Source organism: Dipodomys merriami, unplaced genomic scaffold (genome assembly GCF_024711535.1).
Source record: "Dipodomys merriami isolate MVZ:Mamm:240054 unplaced genomic scaffold, mDipMer1.0.p SCAF_1, whole genome shotgun sequence".
Lineage (NCBI taxonomy): Eukaryota > Metazoa > Chordata > Mammalia > Rodentia > Heteromyidae > Dipodomys > Dipodomys merriami.
The window spans coordinates 35,248,599-35,269,015 of NW_027202270.1; the positions used below are offsets into that span (position 1 = coordinate 35,248,599).

The 20,417-nt window shown below is 35.3% G+C and overlaps 1 protein-coding gene and 1 non-coding gene across 6 annotated transcripts in view; one reads left to right on the forward strand and one right to left on the reverse strand.

Moving 5' to 3' along the window:
• The window catches only part of Pde1a (phosphodiesterase 1A), a 362,766-nt gene that overhangs the window by 33,555 nt on the left and 308,794 nt on the right, over positions 1–20,417 (forward strand). Inside the window, exons 3-4 of one of the 5 annotated variants that reach the window (XM_070019653.1) lie at positions 10,037–10,192; positions 10,832–10,942. In XM_070019653.1, coding sequence (XP_069875754.1) covers positions 10,158–10,192; positions 10,832–10,942 — 146 coding nt within the window. In that variant the 5' untranslated portion in view covers positions 10,037–10,157. Of the gene's footprint in view, positions 1–9,886; positions 10,193–10,350; positions 10,617–10,831; positions 10,943–20,417 lie in introns of those variants that run through there. The other 4 variants (XM_070019652.1, XM_070019669.1, XM_070019654.1 and 1 more) reach the window with 4 other exon arrangements.
• Positions 14,775–14,879, reverse strand: LOC138835424 (small nucleolar RNA U13). Its single transcript, XR_011374622.1, has one exon. It is a non-coding gene; the product is annotated as a small nucleolar RNA U13 (small nucleolar RNA).

The window sequence follows — 20,417 nt, forward strand, 5'->3', positions numbered from 1 at the left end:
AACTGTAACCCCTCTGTACAGTATTTTCACAGTAAAAACTTAATTAAAAAAACAAAGGAAATATTATATCTGAAAGGATGAGAGTGAGGAAGAACACCAAGAACAATCAAAGAAGTGTGATCAAAAAACCAAAGTGACAGAGAAAAATGAGGAGACAGTTCTGATATCCATGATGAGAAGAGCGACCAAAGCCTCCACGGTCATGTAAGCCTAGTGGCCTTGACCACAGTCTGGGAAACCTAGCTTATGGGATGAATCCATACAAGCCTTAAGACACAATATAGAGATTTTGCAGGGTAGTGACTTCCCTAATGGGAACAGATTAGCATCAGACCAGACAAAATTTTCCCCTACATATCTCAGACAGTTACAGTAAGGTGCCATCTTGAGTGAGGGTCTTCTGGGCCTGAGAAGGAGTGAAAGGTTTCATGATGAGGATCAGCAACTTTACCCTAACTAATGAGAGTATTTTCATGCCCCATAGAGCATTTAGAGTACAAGTGGTCAGTTTGTATTAACTGCTTGCAAGTGGCTTGCAGCCGGTCAGACCTAGAGAACAAGCCACATTTTAGAGGCCTGGGAAACAAGGAGAAATTGGATAACAATTTGGTGGAGCAGCTGAGGAGAGGATGAAGCTTACACATGAACAAACTGGGAAACAGAAAGCAACAACAGGAACTCAGACTATGAATGGCCTGGAGCTTCACAACCCTGCCCTCTCGGGCAAGTACCAGTGCCTGAGGATCAACCCAGAACCAGCACAAAGGCTGTGGGTGACAAAGTGCTCAACATCCAGAGTGTGACTGAAAGCTCCTGGATTAAGATGCAAGACTCACAGAATACCGCCCCCAACCCTTAGCCTTCCCACAGGGTGACAAAACTGCTGGGTGGATTCTGAAATAACTGAGACCTGCAAGTAGAGTACCTGAATCCCTCAGTTCTCCACCACCAATGCAGAAAAGTGAAATGTTCCCGCTCATCACTTTGAGGATGGTACCCATGAGAAAATCGTGTACTATGCCAGAAGGCACAGAGCCAGGGGGACATGTAGGGCAAGTGTGAGCTTCACAGGCCCATACCAGAGAAGAGCTGTGCAACCAGCAGTGGTTTCAGTGTACAAAGATGGGAAATTTCTAAGGTGGAAGTAGCACAGAAATGGACAACTAATCCTTCATGAGCCCCACTTGCAACCCACATCTACCAACCCATACAAAATGAAATATGAGACACTCTAGCTAGTTCTCTTCTAAGTAGTGCTGGGGACCAGGTTTGTTGCTCTGAGCACATGTGGAAAAGTTTGACTCTGAAGCCATGTGCAGGTGACCCATGCCTGTAATCCTAGCTACTCAGGAGGCTGTGATCTGAGGATCACATTTTTTTTTTACAAAGTCAGTGCAATACCTATCAATATTCCAACCTCATTCCTTAAGGAAATAGAAGAAGCAATCCAAAAATTTATATGGAACAACAAAAGATCCAGAATACAAAAAAATGATCTTTAACAGAAAGAATAGTGCTGGAGGAATATCAATACCAAATTTCAAACCCTACTACAAAGCCATAGTGATCAAAACAGCTTGGTACTGGCACAAGAATAGACCTGAGGACCAATGGAATAGAATTGAAAACCCAGAAATGAACCTACAGACCTATGGCCATCTAATCTTCAATAAGGGAGCTAAAAAATAGAATGGAAGAAAGGACAGCTGCTTCAGTAAACAGTGCTGGCGATATTGGTTAATCACTTGTAGAAAACTAAAGATAGATCCTTATATATTACCCTGCACTAGAATCAATTCCAAATGGATGGAAGACCTCAGACTCAAAGGAGACACCCTGAAAACATTACAGGATGGAATAGGAGAAACCCTAGGTCTCCTTGGCACAGGTCGAAATTTTCTTAATATGATTGTGGTTTTAGGCCAGCCCAGACAGGAAAGTCTGTAAGACTCTCATTTATTGATTGATTGATTTAGGTCATGGGGGCCTGGGCACTGTCCCTCAGCTCTTCATCTCAAGGTTAGAACCCTACCACTTGAGCCACAGTGCCACTTCAGGCTTTTTTTTCTGCTTATGTGGTGCTGAGGAATTGAACCTAGGGCCTCATACACTCAAGGCAAGCACTTTACCACTGAGCCAACTTCCCAGCTCTCTGTGAGACTCTTATCTCAAATAAACGACTCAGAAAAAGTCAGAAGTGGAACTGTGGCTCACGTGGTAGAGCACTACTACCTTTAAGCACAGAGAGGCTCAGGGACAGAGCCCAGGCCCTGAGTTCAAGCCCTGGGACCAGCAAAAAAAAAATTTAGCTTTGTCTCTGGAGATCTCCTCTAGTCCAGTGTGGTGAAACTGCAATACAATCCTCCATTCACTACACAATTCTCCTGAGAACTGGGAACACTTCAGGTGAAAGACCACAGGGGATTAAAACTTTCACTAAAGTAATTTGCTTCAGAAACATGAATCTCAATACAGGAACACAAAAAAGATGAGAAAACAAGGCAGCATGACACTTCTATAGTAACAGACCTTTTTTTTTTTTTTTTGGTTGGTTGTGGATCTTGAACTCTGGGCCTGGTAGCTGTCCCTGAGCTCTTCAGCTCAAGGCTAGCACTCTACCACGTGAGCCACAGAGCCACTTTCAGCTTTTGTTGTTCATGTGGTGCTCAGGAATTGAACCCAGGGCGTCATGCATTCATGGCAAGCACTCTACCCCTGAACCACCTTCCCAGCCCCCAGTAACAGACCTTAAGGATAGTGAAAAGGAAGTCCAGACAAAAACTCAGAAGTATTGTTCTAAGAATAATCAATGAAAGGTAAGAAGATATGCATAAAAAGTTGAATGAATTCAGAGAGGATGATAAAAGAATAGGAAACAAAAAAATACAAATAAGTAACAGCAAAAATAAAGAAAATAATGCAGGATATGAAATAGAAATTCAATAAAGACAGAAATCCTGAAAAATATCAAAGTGAAATTCTGACTATGAAAAGCTTGATAAACTAAACAAGAATAAAAATGTAAACTCCCTCCAGAAGAATGAAGCAAATTGAAGACAATCAGTACTCAAGGAAAGGCAGATGTATTAAATGGTCTATAAAGTAATAGGGAAAAAATTCAAGCATGAATGAAACATAGAAAGAGAATAACAAAACGCTGAAACAAGGACACAGGATGATGCATTGCAACAATGAGACTCTCAAGATATTATGTTGGAAATGAACTTTACAACTTGGGGGGGGAGGAATGGGAGAAATGGGGGAGGGAAGGGATAGTAGGAAATAAAACAAATGAGGGGGTAACATTGTTCAAAAAGAATTGCACTCATTGCCTTACTCATGTAACTGTAACCCCTCTGTACAGCTTCTTTATAATAAGATAAAAATTTAAAAAAGACTTCTGGGTCATAATTAAGAAACCAAACTTAGGAAGGATAGACATAGAAAGAGAGAAGATTTACAATAAAAATATATATTAAAAAAAAGAAAGAGAAGAAGAAGTAGAAGCTAAAGACAAAAAGTATCTTCAATAAAATAATAGGAGAAAAGCCCCCACATCTTCAGGGAAAACCCAGCAATTCAACTACAGAAGGCTTTATAGACAAGATCAGAAAACAACTACTAAAAGACACATTATAGTTAAAAGTGTGCAGAGCAATGAAAAAGCCCTGAAAGCTGTAAGAGAAAAGTACTGTGTCATCTATGTTGGCAAATTCTTGAGAATACTAGTGGATTTATTTTTTATTTTTTTATTGTGAAGATACTGTACCGAGGAGTTACAGATACATGAGTAAGGTAATCGATATGTTTCCTATCCAGCATTGTTAACTCTCCTTTGTTTTTCCCTACCATCCTTCCCTTCCCATCTCCCCAACTTCTCCCTCCCTCTGCCATCCCCCCACCCAGTAGATTTCTTTATAAAAACTCTAAGAATACTAAAGTTACCAGCACAACTATGTTTATTGAAGCATTATTCACCATAGCTAAGATATGGAACCAATCCAGATGCCCCTCTGTAGATGAAGGGACCAAGAAAAATGTGCCTCTCTCTCTCTCTCTCTCTCCCTCCCTCCCTCCCTCTCTTTCTCTCCCCCTTCCCCCCCCGTCTCTCTCTGGAATTCTATGCTTCCATTAGAAAAAAGTTATACCTCCCCATTTGTTAGGAAATGGAAAGACTTGGAAAAAGTCCTAAGTAAGCCAGACCCAAAGAAATATAGGGCCCATGATTTCCCTCATTTGCAATAATTAGTATACATCTAGGATAATTTTGTCAGATGAGCAGAAACACTCAAAAGCTGTGTATACATAACAATATAAGATGATGCCAAGTGAAATGAACCCCAAGATATGGATACAAGAGATCTTTCTTTGTTGTTGTTATTTTTAATGTACTATGTGATTTTTTTTATTTCCGTTGTATGTTCTTCCCCTTATGGTATATCCCCTGTTGTCACTCTAGTTGATTTTGGTACCCTACATCTTGTATATACATTTGTCTAATTTGGGGAGGGGAAGAGGAATAACAAAATGCTGAAGCAAGGACATAGGATACCCACAAGACAGTATATTGGAAATGAACTGTACAGCTTTGGGGTGGGGGAGGAGTGAGGGAAATGGGGGAGTGAAGGGATAGTTGGAGAACAACAAGGGAGGGTATAAGAAGGGCATAGAATAATGTATTTAGAGCACTCAAAGATAATAACTACCAACTTGTATTTCTCTACCCCCCACAAATATTATTCTTAATCGAGGGAGAAATGAAATCTTTGTATGATAAGCAAAAACTAAAATAATTTATGACCACTGGACCAGCACTACAGAAGATTCTCAAAGGAATATTACACAAGGAAGAGGAAGCTAAATATCACCATGCATATTGGGGAGAAAATATAAATTTGAGGATTCATCCCTCCAAAAGAATGTTAATTTGCTTATTTCAGCTACCAAAGGCACTTTCAACCCACAACATCTTACGTTTTGCTTTTTTTCTTGTCAAAGTTATTAGTGTAAATTTAGATGAAACTTAGTGATCGTAGAAATGTAGTTAAAAGCTACTATAGGATATTCTCTTAGACACCAAGTTTAGTGAAATTTTTTTCCCAGGTATCTGTTGGCTATACTCTGATGATCTTATCTACAAAATAATTACATGTAATTTTAATCTTTTCTGGAAGTATTTTGGTTTTAAGTGTCCTTTGCATTTAAATTCAAGCACAGATCTACTTTTCCCCAACATTGTCATTAAAATATTCTGTAGGTTATTGTATTTCATGTATGTTATTATAATTTATAATGTTATTATAAGTTTTATTTTCTAAGGCCCTTTTCATCTTGACACTTTGGATTCATAAAGATCCAGTTATCAATTCAATAGTATATTTGTGGGAGATTTTCTAATATTTCAAATTTTTTTGGCCTCAACATTTTCATAGTTTCTACAAAACGCTGAAACAAGGTCACAGGATGACCCATTGCAACAATGATACCCACAGGACAGTATAATGGAAATGAACTTTACAACTTGAGGGGGAGGAATGGAGGAGGAGGGGGAAGGAAGGGATAGTGGGACAAGGGAAGGTGTAACATTGATCAACAAGTAATGTACTTATTGTCTTACTCATGTAACTGTAACCCCTCTGTACAGCGTCTTTACAATAAAAACATTTAAAAAAATAAAATAAGAAATTTTTTTTCATAGCCTTCCAAAGCTTCCAAAGCCTTTTTCTACCCTTCCAAATACAATAATAAACATCTTTTGTAGGTTTTATTCTTGTCAAAAATAATATGTTTTCTCATCAAATTATCTTTGTAGCATATTAAGATTCTCAATGGAGTTAATTAACGTGTGTGTGTGTGTGTGTGTGTGTGTGTGTGTGTGTGTGTGTGTGTGTGTGTGTTACTAGAGTTTGAACTCAAAGCCTCACACTTTCTAGGTGGGGACTCTCCCACTTGAGTCAATCCACTAACTCCCTTGTGAATTGATTGTTTTTGACATGGTCTCTTACTTTATGAGATCTCCCTATACTTCCCCATGTTGCTGGAAGATAGGTGCACACTACTGTACTTAGACATTGGTCAAGATGGCTTCTCATAAACTTTATTTATTTTTGTCCAGGATTTGAACCATCTGATCTTCATTTTTGAAGTAGCTAGAGTTACAGACTGGAGCCAATGTATTTAATCCTCATTTTCTTTTTTTAAATTTTATTTTCTTGTAAAGATGTTGTACAGAGGGGTTACAATTACATGAGTAAGGCAATTAGTACATTACTTGTCGATCAGTGTTACCCTTTCTCTCAGCACGCCTTACCACTTGAGCTACAGCACCACTTCCTGTTACCCCTTCTCAACTATCCATCCCTTCCCTCCCTCACCTCCTACACTCCTCCCCCTCAAGTTGTAAAGTTCTGTACAGAGAGGTTACAGTCACATCAGTAAGGTAATGAGTACATTTCTTGTCAAACATTGTTACCCCCATCTTTGTTTTTTTCCTACTAGCCCACATTTTCTTTTTCTTTTTTCTTTTTAGCCCACATTTTCTTGAAGGCATCTTATTATTGTTTTTTAAAGTGTATTATGAAGTGGTTTCTTTGTGATATTTCTATACATGCATAGAATATACTTAGAACATATTCACTTCCTCTATTACTCTTTTTACTACCTTTCCCTGACTTCTCACAATTTTGAATGATGAGTTATATGTGTGCATATAATGATCATATTTATTCTCTGTCATACTATCTTTCTTCTATCATTTTTACTTCCACTGATTACCCTAAATAGTTCCCCTTTTACATTCATGATTCATATATTTTCTTTTTTAGATGTAAATTCCTTAGATGAAGGAAAATGTGGAATATTTTTGAGTCTGTAAGCTATATCATATTTTTATTCTAATTTGAATTAATTTCTTCTAGCCTTTCATTACAGATACCAACCTTTTAAAAATATCTATAGCTAGTCTAGATTTATGTCTCCTATTTTAATTACCAATCACTATTCTTATTTTTCAGCCTTGTGCCTTTCCTCCATCATTTAGTGTGTGATTCCTTATGATGAAAATCAATAAAGTTAGTGGCACAAATACTTAAAAAGTTTTGCTTACTAATAAGAATGTAATTTCTAAAACAGTAAATGGTACTGCATAAAACAACAATATGCAAATATTTAAGACAAAGTTTATTACCAATAAGCCTACTGAATAATCAAAACATAATCTCAATGAGAAAAATAATGAAACTATGCAATAGTAATGAAAAGTTGCAATTCTAAAACAGATATTATATTATATTATATTTCAGTACATTTATTAACTTGCCTGCTATAGCAACCGTATAAGGAAGATTTTATTATACTCATTTTATACTTGAAGAAATATATCTGGACAAGTAACTTGAAATACATCATACATTTCTTTCAGTGACAGCACAGGTAGTTTGGATATCTATGCTCTATAATGTTTTGGCACCAATAAGGTCATACTATAAATTTTTATTACTTTTTAAAAATTTTTTTATTACTATTCCCAATCATTAGGTAAATGGGAAGAGGGAACTAATTATAATAGAAATTATTTACCTGGCTATGGAGTTAAAGTGGAAGAGATGGAAAATATAAGCAGTAATAGGTTAGTTTTTACTCTGTATTGAAGAGTGCTTTCTCAATTCTGCTCTTCTCTTTCCAGAACTGACACAGGAAGTTTTGTTTTAGTAAATATATTTTAATTTCTAAGGATTTGTTCTTGTCTCATTGTTTTCTTTTTCATGTCAGAATTTCTAGGTTAAGTTTAATTTGTTAAAGGCTACATTTTATCAATATATTACTTAGAGTAATGTTACACACTATTCTGAGTTCTATTATATTCTTTTAATGTGATTTATTTATTTTTTTACTGTAATTAAAAATTATTGTAAAAGTGATGTACAGAGGGGTTACAGTTACATAAGTAAGGTAATGAGTACATTTCTTTTCAGGCAGTGTTACCACCTCCATTGTTTTCTCCCACTATTCCTCCCTGCTTCTCTCCCCCACAAGTTGTTAAGTTCATTTCCTACATAGTGTCTAGTGAGTATCACTGCTGCATTGGTTCACCCTTTGTCTCACCATTTCTGTGATTCCCCTTCCCTTCCCCAAATCAGATAAACTTATACAAGACAAAAGTAGAAACAGTGACCATGGCAATAAACCAGAGGACAAAAAAAGAAAGACAAAAGAAATAACTGCAAACAGGACACTAAAAAAGAAAGAAAAAAAAAGAAAAAATAACCACAAAAATCCCTCTTGTTTCCATATCACGGAGATCATTTCTATTAGCATCATTAAATGTGGTCATATGTACATAGCTATTGGGATAATGTGAACCTCTACTAGGACCATCCTAGGCATATATTAATTATTACAAATGAAAGAAACCATAGAACCCATGTTTCTCTGGGTCTGGCTTACTTCACTTAATATGATTTTTCTAAGACTAAACACAGAGTTCCCCTATGACCCAACAATCCCCCTCCTTGACATTTACTCAAATGATCACAAACAAAGCCACATTAAAGCTACCAGCACAAGTATGTTTATTGCAGTATTATTTACTGTAGCTAAGATGGAATCAATGCAGATGCCCCTCAGTAGATGAATGGATCAAGAAAATGTGCTACGTATACACAATGGAATTCTATGATTTTATCAGAAAGGTTTATTTTTATATCATAAATGCATCATCAGTATAAACTAAAAAGTTAGAAAGTAGAAGTGACAGTAAAAACAAAGCAGCAAATTGTAATGGTGTGCTAAAATTTACCAAAACATCCTTAAGTCTACTGCCCACATTCTTTATACCTTAAAATGTTATTGGTAAGCTAATCAATGTGAGGGGTGAAATTTTATTGCAATATTATTTGTGGCTTGAAAACAATGAAAGTGTCAAGAACTTCGGTGTCTTTGCTTATAAAATAATAATGATGGAGCACTTGTGTTCTTGCAGCTTGTGGTGTGATTCATCTCAGCAGAAGTCAAATGGTTTGTCACAATCTCATTAAAGAGCTTATTAAATGAATGTAGCTAAGATTATAAATGAAGGCACAGTAGGGGTAAAATTGTTACTCAGAGCAAAGATGAACTTATTTCTGACAATTTTGGTAAATGCTCCTAGAAGTGAGGTTTTGACTATATAAAGCTGTCTGGTAGCTAATGACATTAAATTCAGATTGAGTTCTAGAAACATCTTGTCTGAGAAAAGCAAAGCCTGACGCTCATTTGACTTAATGCTTTCTAATTTATACATGGGAAGGGGTTTTAAAAATAAAATTCTGCAATGGGATTTTTGTATAAACGTATTATGAATGAGTATTAGATGGCATCTGTGTCATTTGGATGGATGTGATGATTTTTATATTGGAAGAGTCCTGTCAATAAAATAATAGTTCTGTTGATCATAGTCCCTACTGCAAGAGATCGATCTATTTTAAGTCTAAAGATTGTGTTTCTGATCTCCATCAATTGTTAAATGGGAATATTATTTACCTTAATACATTTTTGTGAGAATTAAAAAAAGGTCTGTGTTTAACCCTTGAAAGTAGTCTGGCACATAGCAAATGCTCAATAAACATTGAATACTATTTGCTACCTACTATCTTTCAACACCTTAAAACACAAGATAATAGCAGTGCCTACCCCCAAGAGAAACAAAATTACATCTGGGTCTTCAAACAAACAAGAAGAGATCCAACTTTTGAGTGTATCTTTCTTAGCAACTGCAGATAGCAGGAGCTGTTATGAGGCTCAATCTCAAGATCTGTGCTTGTTTCAAAGAAGGCTCACCATGTGTCAGGGCTTGGCAGACAACTCAATTCTGATGCCTTTTGTGTCCACTTTCCCTTTCCTTCTAAAAGGCACAAGCAACACCGCATCAGTTTCTCTCCTCTTCTCTCTCTTATTTATATACACTAACATATGCATACACACATCATCCATTTTTTGACAACACACACACAGACACTTGCCTCACACTTGTTTCATTTTGTTTATTTTGTAAATCCAGAAAGGATTCTCAGAGGGGGCTGTGTGCAGTTGGCGTGTGTTCCCTGGCTGAACCAGCAGTTACCTACGGACCGGAGTTGCTAGGAGAAGGCGAATAGCATTATCTCAGCATCAGTTGCTGCATGCATTCTCTCCTAACAACCTGTGGAGTTGTGTGGTATGTCTTCTGTGTGGGATTACATGTTATTTTTCTCCTTGTTATCAGTCATAGGTGTTGCATTTAGTTGGAACATGATATATTTTTAAGCATTGCTTGCGGATGAATTAAGAGGACAAATACCTTGGCATTTAGACAAGCACTTTTTTTTTTCTCAGGGTGGTGCTGCTGGTACTGATTCCTACCATCTGTTTTCTTATTACATCCTGCTCTCCTTCTGCTGGTAAAGAGGAATTCAGCTGCTTTCAGAGCGCCAAAGTCACTCAGGTTTCTCCCGTGCATAATAGAGCTCGTAAACTATAGCAATTCTGATGTGCTTCAGTGCACGGAGCTGTTAACACATGAGCTGCTTTGGGGGAGAATCTGAGCCCTCAGTCGGTCAGTAGTACAGTAGCAACTCCCATGTGTGGATTGTTCCTGAGAGGTTAGAGCATCTGTTTATACTGTTGTCTTCTTGAGGGTGTGTGGTGTGATGGGAGCAGTAGCTATGCCTGTCAGACGCAGAGGCTTCGCTCAGCTTTGCACCTTCACACTGTTCTGATAGATGAGAAATGCTAGTGTATCCGTGTTTGAGATTGGTAGTGGACTAAGGAATGCTTGTTCTAGCTGCTGAAACTGACTGTAACTCTATTGTCTTAGGAGCATCATCATGGGGTCTACTGCTACAGAAATCGAAGAACTGGCAGACACCACTTACAAGTACCTCATAGGAGTGCAGACTGAAAAAATGTGGCAACGTCTGAAAGGAATGTAAGTAAGCTTTTGCTTGGTTCTGTCTTATTTTGAAACGCGATATTTGATTATTGACATGACTAATTGTGGATGCTATCTGCATTTCTGAACTAGTGTTTCCTTCATTAAGTTTTTTTTTTTTTTTGTCTTGAAAACTAAATTGTGTCTGTCTCAGCTAACAACTTGTTGAAGCCTGGGTAGATTTTTGCACCTGCATGTTTTGTGTTAAGCAAGATAACTCCAGAAGAAATCACTTCATCATTACACTATACATGTCTTTTGTGTATTCTTTGTGTACTGTTTAGATACAGAGTTTAAACATATAGCAAAGTAAGAAGAAAAGCTGCTTGCTAGGTACTGGCTGAAATAAGATTTCTCCCAGTTAAGTGGGGAAAGAAATAAAACATGTTTTTCCTCTCTGTAATTAAGTCTTGAAAACAAAGGTAGGATTACTATGATGATCATAATTTGACACCATTGTGCTTATTTTTATGTCTTAAATAATACTTTCATAAAAAATATTTGTGTGGCAAATATTAGTACCAGAATTTTGGCTTTTAACTTTTCTGTTTGCTACTGAGATTATAGAAAAGCCCACAGCCAATAGCCCTTAATAAGGTAAGATGGGTGAAGCATTGATGTGCACTGATATCAAGCATGAAATGTAATTACCCAAGTTAAACTTTATTTGCAAGGCTACCCAACTGGTTAGTTACATCTTTAGGCATTTTGTTTTTCAGTTGTATGTGCTAATTTTTGTATCAACACAGTACTATACTTATATGTTTTATTCTGATTATGTCATAATTTATCAGTCAGATCTAACATTTGGGTAAAAATATAAATATGGACATTTACAATTTACAATACTTTGTTAATGCAAAGAATATGTTTCTTTGTAAAAAATAGGAGGAAATATACACTGTGAATTATTTTTCAAGATTCATGTTTTTCTGGATAAATATGCATATTATTTCATAAATTGCAGTATATGGGCAAATCTGCTGTCATTGTTTTGAGATATCTACTTTTTCAAAAAAATTATATAAAACTGAGTTTTTGAGGTAAATATTCTTTCTACTCTCCTCCATTTGAATATGCATTCTGTATATTTTCTTACTACTGGAAGTAATGCACAGGTTTACAGAACACAAATGTAAGAACACATTAATAATAATACAGCATTTAGCAGAGAATTACTTTAAAAAAAGAAGCCATCTTTACAACATTTAAATAAACTAGAGAAATTATTTCAAAGATTCATTGGAGATTTAAGGCTATAGTTTTTTGGTGTGGTTATTTTCTAGAGAAATAATCGTGTCATAGCAAATAAGAGCTCACAGAATTAATTAGCATATATGCAAATTAAACATTAGGAGTCATCAGATGATTTGTGTTCTAATCTAATGATGGATGAACATCTGCACTGGAAAAGCTATAACAGAGATCAACATATTTTCAACTTTTTTTTCCTTTGTCAGGACAGTATGTTTTGATTGTATTTGTTCTGTTTTTCTGTAGTTACTCTAATGTTTGATGCTATCTGTTGGTGATTTTATATGTATGTCTTTAAGAATTTTGAAAAGTGATTTTTATGTTCATCTAACACAACAGCAAAATGATCTGACTTTTCACTTTATCAGCTGATTTCAAAGATCAATGTGTTATTTTGTCCCAGAAGAAGGAGTAGAGTGTATTAATATAGGTATGTGCTAAATTAATCTCAAGATAAGTGTACATAAAACCACTAAATAACCATTCATAAGTGTTTTTTTAATTATTAAACTGACCAAAATGAATACTTTCATATTAAAAAAAGATTTTGGTTCTATCACTTTAATTTGTATTCTGACTTAAGACATTCTTAGTACTCTTGGCTTTGGCTTGTCAAAGCAAGAGCCTCTAAATCTAAAATCTGCATGACTAATGACAACTAAATTGTTTAATTATGGTCTTTTGTGTAGTCTGCATTCACAGCAGAGATGTGAGGGACTCCCTATTCCATTGCTGAAAATGTCTTGTCTATTGAAAATGCAATATTGACTTAAACAGATGCCAGATCAGGAAGCTTACTAGTCCTGGAAGCCTACTTTTAAATATTGGCAACTTAAAATCATGGTGAAACTATCAGACAATTGTGCAGTGGCTTTCTTATTTTGGGTAAGATAGACTTAATGGTGGCTGTAAGATAGTTGGTTGAGAAATGCTATTTTACACATCTAACTTTATAAATATATTACCATATTTCAATAGGAGATTGGTTGTGTTTTTCATTGGGCTTATAGCATATATATTTTGAGATGAATAAAACAGAGATGAAAATAAAAATATATTCAATTATATCTGAAAGATGGAAAGCATGAATCAGTACAGACAGATATTTGAGAAAAGTCTCTTGTGAAGTTGTCATATAACATTTTGGACATCTTTGAATTCAAATTTTAAGTTTTGTGAAACATGCAGAAAACATTGATAAAACAGGATAAATATTAGTTCCTCCATTAAACTTTCTAAAGCTCTTTTATATATTTGAAATCCCAAATAAAATAGTATGCTAAAAATCTCATTCCTTTGAGACTAAAATGAAATAATATCTTATTCCCATTCTGATAGGGACTTCCATACTTTATTAATTTTTTATAGTTAGAACTTTTTTTTTGTTAGCTATCTTCAACCCATCTGCTACCACTAATTTGTCATTCAGTATGGCAATTTAAGTTCCACACTATGACTCTCTATTCATACTGGTGGAAATGTTAACAAAGAACTATAACATCAAATCTTAATAAATTGTATTTTAAAAGAATCATATACTTAGCCATAAGTTACCAACTGTTTAACTTGAAAAATACTTTCTATTTCTCACACCATCTCAACACCAGTTGAAATTTCTTACTTAGAAGTTTCTTTTGACTTTGAACTTAGGCTGCTTTTGACATACAAAGAAAGGTTATCTCCCTATGGGTTTTGTAGGACTGTCAATTTCTTGCTTCATATATGAAAGGTTGATCTGGAGGTTTTAAATTCTTTCAGTTAAGTGTGGTGTTTCTTTTAGGTAGTGTTTCTTTTCAGTTTTAGAAATAATGCCTTCTTGTGTTATGATACTGTTGCCTTTTTCTCTCTAAATTTACAAAGTACTCTACAATTATGGACTAAAAAAAGAAAGAAACTTATTTAATAACATTAGGGCTGCCTTTTCCAGTAAGTGGCACAGTTCTAAGAATTAAATCTGAAAGGTGACTTGCACTTCCAAAATTTAAGTAAAAAATATTTTTTATCATAAATTTTTTTTATTATGAAAATGCCATGCAGAGGGAAAATCATTTGAAATTGTAGAAGAAACTAAATTAAAATGTTAATTAGTTGTTCAGCAAGAGGGGGAAAATTGAACTGCTTGAAACCCTAAAATACAAAAAGGTAATGTTCATAATTTAGAGTTCTTGTGGCCAGGTTTTATAAATGGGACTAGAACCTGTCTTCATTTCAGTTAGAAATTAATTTATTTTTAAAAAATGTTAATTTTATTGCGAAGGTGATATACAGAGGGGTTACAGTTACATAAGTAAAGTGGTGAGTACATTTCTTGTTAAACAGTATTACCCCCTCCTTTGTTTTCTCCCACTTTCCCTCCCTCTGGGCTCTCTTCTTCCTACCAAGTTGTAAAATTCCAATATAGTATCTCCCAAGTATTGATGTTACATTTGTTTACCTTTGTCCTATCATTTTGTTATTTCCTTTGCCTTAACTTAAGTTAATTCCCAGGTTTTTTTTTTTTTGTTTGAGGCTATCAATGGAGTTGCTTTTCTGATTTTTTTGTTGGCACAAAGAAAAGCTATTGATTTTTTTTTCACATCAGATGGGTAATGTGCCCACGTGGTAACAAGGTTTAGAAGGAAGCACATGTCAGGCAAGTGCGTGAGAACCCAATCATCACACTTATGAACTGGAAAAGGATCAAGCTATTGGTTTTTGTGGATTAATTTTATACCCTGCTGCTTTGCCAGTTTTGGATCAGCTCAGATAACTTGGGAGAGGAGGCCATGGGGTTCTTTAAATACAGGATCATGTCATCTGCAGAGAGACAGAATTTTATTCTTCTTCCCCTCTTTGGATCTCTTTTATGTGTGTCTCTTGCCTTATTGCTCTGGCTAGGAATTCCAAATTATATTGAAGAGTAGTGGAGAGAGCAGACATCCTAGTCTTGTTCCTAATTTTAGAGGAAATGGATTTAACTTTTCACCATTAAGTATAATGCTAGTTGTGGTGTTGTCATATACAGCTTTATTATGTTGATGAATGTTCTGTGGATTCCTAGTTTCTCCAAAGCTTTCAATAAATTAACTTAATTTTGTTAGTTAATGCTACATGCTTATATACATACTTCTTACTTTCTCCTATATAGAAAATCATCCAGGTATTAAGATCTGGATATGTGAATATAACAACTTAAAGTTTATGAAATTGAACTTCTTTCCTTTTACTGTCTCTAATTAGTGGTGAGATGAGAATCAGTCGTGGAAAGTAAACTGTAGAGAAACAGAGGTAAAAGAATGGTATCTTTAATTCGAGTTAGCACAGTCTTCACATGAAGTTCACAGGTGCTCATTCCTAAGAAGATGTAGCAGAAATATATATTTAGAGTAAAAGTGGAAATGACAAGGGGTATTATCATTGTATTACAGGACTAGAATCAAATTTTAGGATGAAGCAAAGCAACATTAGAGATTTAGTGGTCAATGGATTCCAAGCCAGCTAAATTTTCACGGAACTTAGGGCATTCCTTATCAGGTAGAGTTGTATCAATTAAATTGACAAAGACTCTATTAAGAAATGCTCAAAGTTGGGTGCTGGTGGTTCACGCCTGTAATCCTAGCTACTCAGGAGGCTGAGATCTGAGGACCATGTTAGGAGGCTGATGTCTGAGGATTATGGTCCAAAGTCAGGCAGAAACATCCTTGAAATTCTTATCTCCAATAAATTACTCAAAAAGCCAGAAGTGGTGCCTTGAGCACAAAGAGGCTCAGGGACAAGCTCTAGGACAAGCAAAAATAAAATAAGATAAAATAAATAAAAGGAAATCCTCAAAGATCTCTACTTGAATGTTACTTATTAAGAAAATCCTTACTGCCTTCATTCTAGGTTAGTTCTTGTATTTGTTAATAAAATGACTCATTTCCCTTCTCATAACAAAAACCAATCTCCATCTTCCCTAGTGTTCCACAAGCCTTTTTTAAAATTTAAAATCCAAGACTCACTATCTGATATTTTATGTTTATTGGCAGGTGTCCTACCACACGATTTATGCTTCTAACCCCACAGCTTGCAAGAGCCAAGTTCATTTCATCCTGGTTATATCTAGATCCCAAGCACCTAGCACAGCTGTTGGCATAGTTATAGCATGCATTGCTATATAAGTAGTTTTAAATCAACCAATTGATCAATACCATAAGGCAATAAAACTCTGGATGTTATACTGGCTAACTACGGAATTAGACATATTGGACAGGTTGTCATAGTGCTGGAAGCCAAGTCAAAGAATCTGAGATATATTCACAGCTGACAAAGGGGTAGAGAAAATGGAAGACAGGAATATCTGCTTATCATTTACTAATTAGAACCATAAAAACATAAAAATTTGTTCATATTTATAACTAACAATGATATCAACTAACAAGTATGTTGCTTTAGTTAATACATATAGTATCCGGTGGAATATGGGTTTGAGCATAGATTTTCCTAGCACAACAGCTTTTATTCACATTGCTTCCAAAACAAAAATGGTTGCTCAGCTAGATTGCCAGAAAAGGATCTAGAGCGGTACATTCTTTGAATTTAGTCATGGGACCTTTGGTAAGAAGTCTAGTTATCACCCCAGAGATGTCCAATTCTAACTCCAGTAGAGAAGAATAAAGGCATCAGAGGTTGCTAAAGTTGCTAACCAACTGACTTTCAGATAAGGATGGTAACCTGGACCAACCAGGCAAGTCCCACATCATCACAGCGGTTCTTGAAAGTGGAAGAGAGGAACAGAACAAGAGACCAGAGTAGCTGCAGTTTAAGGACTTGATTCTCATTCACATATAATGGCGACGGGGAGAAGTGAACCATGAGCAACAGGAAACCTGGAAAAGCCAGAACAAGAAAGAATACTCTCCCGTTTAGAGTCTCCAGGTGAATGAGGTCCTGCTACCACTTGTACTTTAGGTCAATGAAACTTACATCTGATTTTTGACCTATGGAATTGCAGATGATTTGTTTGTTTCAAACCCTAAGTTTATGTAAATCTGTGACAACAAGAAGATTAAAACAGGATTCTATACAATAACAAATTGTGACTATCTATCTATCTATCTATCTATCTATCTATCTATCTATCTATCTATCTATCTCATTCCTATCCTATCCTCTCCCCTGTTCCTGCCAGACTAAGAATGAGGTAATAGATTAATGTCAAATGTCAAATGTCACAGAAGAATGTCTGTGCTTTCTTGGAAATTCTTGATAAATCTGTCTCATTTCTGACATTATTATGTGTCTGATGTAATGGATTAATCAGGAAAATAAGTTAAAAGTTTGTCTGTAAATTATAAAGATAATTTGATTAGAAGGAAATCACTTTACCAAAACAATTTTGGGCTGGCTAATGGTGGTTCACGCCTGTAATCTTAGCAATTTAGGAGGCTGAGATCTGAGATCTGAGGATTGAAGTTTGAAGCTAGCCTGGGCAGGAAAGTCCATGAGACTCTCATCTCCAATAAACTATCCCCCCATCCCACTGCAAAAAGGCCAGAAATGGAGCTCTAGCTCAAGTGACAGAGTGCTAGTTTTGTGCACAAAAAGCTCAAGGACAGTGCCTAGGCCTTGAGTTCAAGCCCCAGGACTGGCACCAAAACAACAAACCTAAAACAACAACAACAAAAAATAAACAAACCAAAAACCCATTTTGGTATATTTTTCAACTTTATGTAAGTATCAGAATTTCAACAACATCATATTATGGTTTATACAATACATCAATCAAGATATATTGTATTCATAAACTGATTTGTTGAGTGATAACTCCTTGTACTTAACAATTATCAAAATTAAAAAGATGAAAGAAAAAAATCAATCAGAAAGAATGTACATTGTTGAGGTAGAATATCTTAGTGATTAAAATAGTTAGCCTCTGAAGTCAATTAGGTATTTTCAAAGACTATTTTTTGCCAAGTATCATGAAAATATCATTAATTTCTCTAAACTGTATTTTTCATATCTGTAAAATCAAATTATTTCATTCATCATTCATGTGCTCATTCACTAAATATATAAAGATCGAATGTTATATCTTGCTCACAGGAGCTTATTTTCTAGTAAAGAAAATAATGAAACAATGACAAATTGAGCATAAAAAGAAAGTTGGTATAGAGTAAGAAGTGATCTAAATAAAACTATCAGGTAATGGGAGAAAGTTGCTTTGAGAAGGTATTTCATGGAGTTAGGTATGGCTTTTCAACAGAAGCAGACACACAATGGATAAAAAGATATTAAAGTGGCAAGGGGTGATAATACCTGTCCAAGTCTGGAACTTAGTGATGAATATATTTAGACTCCTAAACTGCTATCCCGTTAGGTAGAAACCAAAATATTAGCATCATTGTTGATCAAACTTTTGTTGGAAGGCATGACTTTGATGTATAGCAAGGCAGAGGACCTCTGAATTCACTTTACTGCCCAACCCCCACACAAAATGTTCTCCTCATACAGAACGTGTCCCCTCCTAAATTTACCTCATAGCCCTGATCTGATGAGATTATATTTTATATAAGTACAAATATCTCACTGCCACTCCCAACGAAGGAAAATGACATCTCCAGGCCCAGTTCTTTCTATACATATCACCCAAATGAGTCACTAGTCCCCTTCTATGAAAGAATGTGAAAAGTAGCGAAAAGTCTGGAAGGATTCTTCAGGGGAATTGTCATTCTCTTAGAAGACAGCATTAGAATCTGGGAACTCATATATTTCCCAAATCAAGATAACAGAAGTTACATAAAATAATAGCACAGAACCTGGCACACAGTAAACTAAGCCTGAAACACACTGATTATTAAACTTTTCATAGCCTTATCTATTTTGAGTATATTTCAGTCCTAATTCTTACCAGTTCTAATTCTTCTCCATGCTCTTTGTTTTTTAGTGCTTCACTTTTTACTTTTAAAGACAGACATACTAGCATAACCTGTCTCACAGGTAATGAGGTATTAAATAAATTTATGCTTATACACTGTGTAAAATGGAATCCAGAATTCAATAAATCCTAGTTCTTGTTATTGCTCAGATTCATGTAGAAATATAATTTTATACTTTTAGATGTTTTTTTTTTACCCCCCCCCCCATTCCTAGATGTTTTTATTAGAATCAGTGGGTATAGTTGTCTGGATGAAGAAACAAGGCTATCTCTTGGCTGTTTACTTCAACTTCTTATGATAGCCTCAGAATGGAGTTTATTTAGGTCTTTATAATCATGGAAGACTTATGGTTAGATTGGTCTGAGTCATAAAGTTAGAATTATCTCCTAAGTCACTCTGGTTTGAAAAATTATTCTTTGAGTCTTTCCTTACTAAATCACAATGAAGTTGGTGAGAAAACTAAATTTTACTGAGTTGGTTTAAGCAAGTATTAGGCATAAGTAATTATAATTAAGGCATGAAAATGAGAAGCGGTTCTTCAAAGCACAAAAATAACAGTTAAGACCCTTCAGGTTTCTCCTTTAAGTTATATTCTCTTGAAGCTATGTGAAGATTTAACTTATATTTTACAAAATATTAAAAATATAATTTTTTACTAAAAGTTCCCATATATACTCAAGCATATAGATAATTTTTGGTAGGAGGAATTTTGATATTTGTGGCTTCTCAAGTAATTTAATAATGACTCGTGAAAAAAATTAGTTAAAATATCTAAAGCACTAGAGGCTTCAGGAGAAGGAAAAATGTTGCCTTAACTAAACCTGTATAAGGGAGTAACTCAGTGATACAGCACTTATTTATTGTGCTTAAAGCCATGGGTTCTATCTTTGTCATCACTGATCATCCTTATTATCATCCCCACTGGAAAATGACCTAAACTTTACATAAGCATGGTATTCAAAGCATTCTTGTGAATCAAGACCTCTATAACTTAGAACAATATAAAAAGGAACTCATCAGGACAGCACCTGTGTGCTAATTGTAGTCTGCCTAGAATTGGACTTTTAAGAGTTGGTTCAAAATTGCATTTGGAGCAAGATAAGAAAATAAAACATGTTTATAACTTGTCCATCAGCCACATGCACCTTTTTGATTAGTTTTAAACTACCTCATAGCTGAATCATAGTGTTAATCTTACCTTTAAGTTTTTCTGTGTCTTAGACTTTCTGAAAGACGTTTATTTTGATCTGAATTTCTCAGAAAATCACCTCTAATTTTTTTCTGATTGGAGACCTGAATCTCCACAATGCTGTGATGGGGAC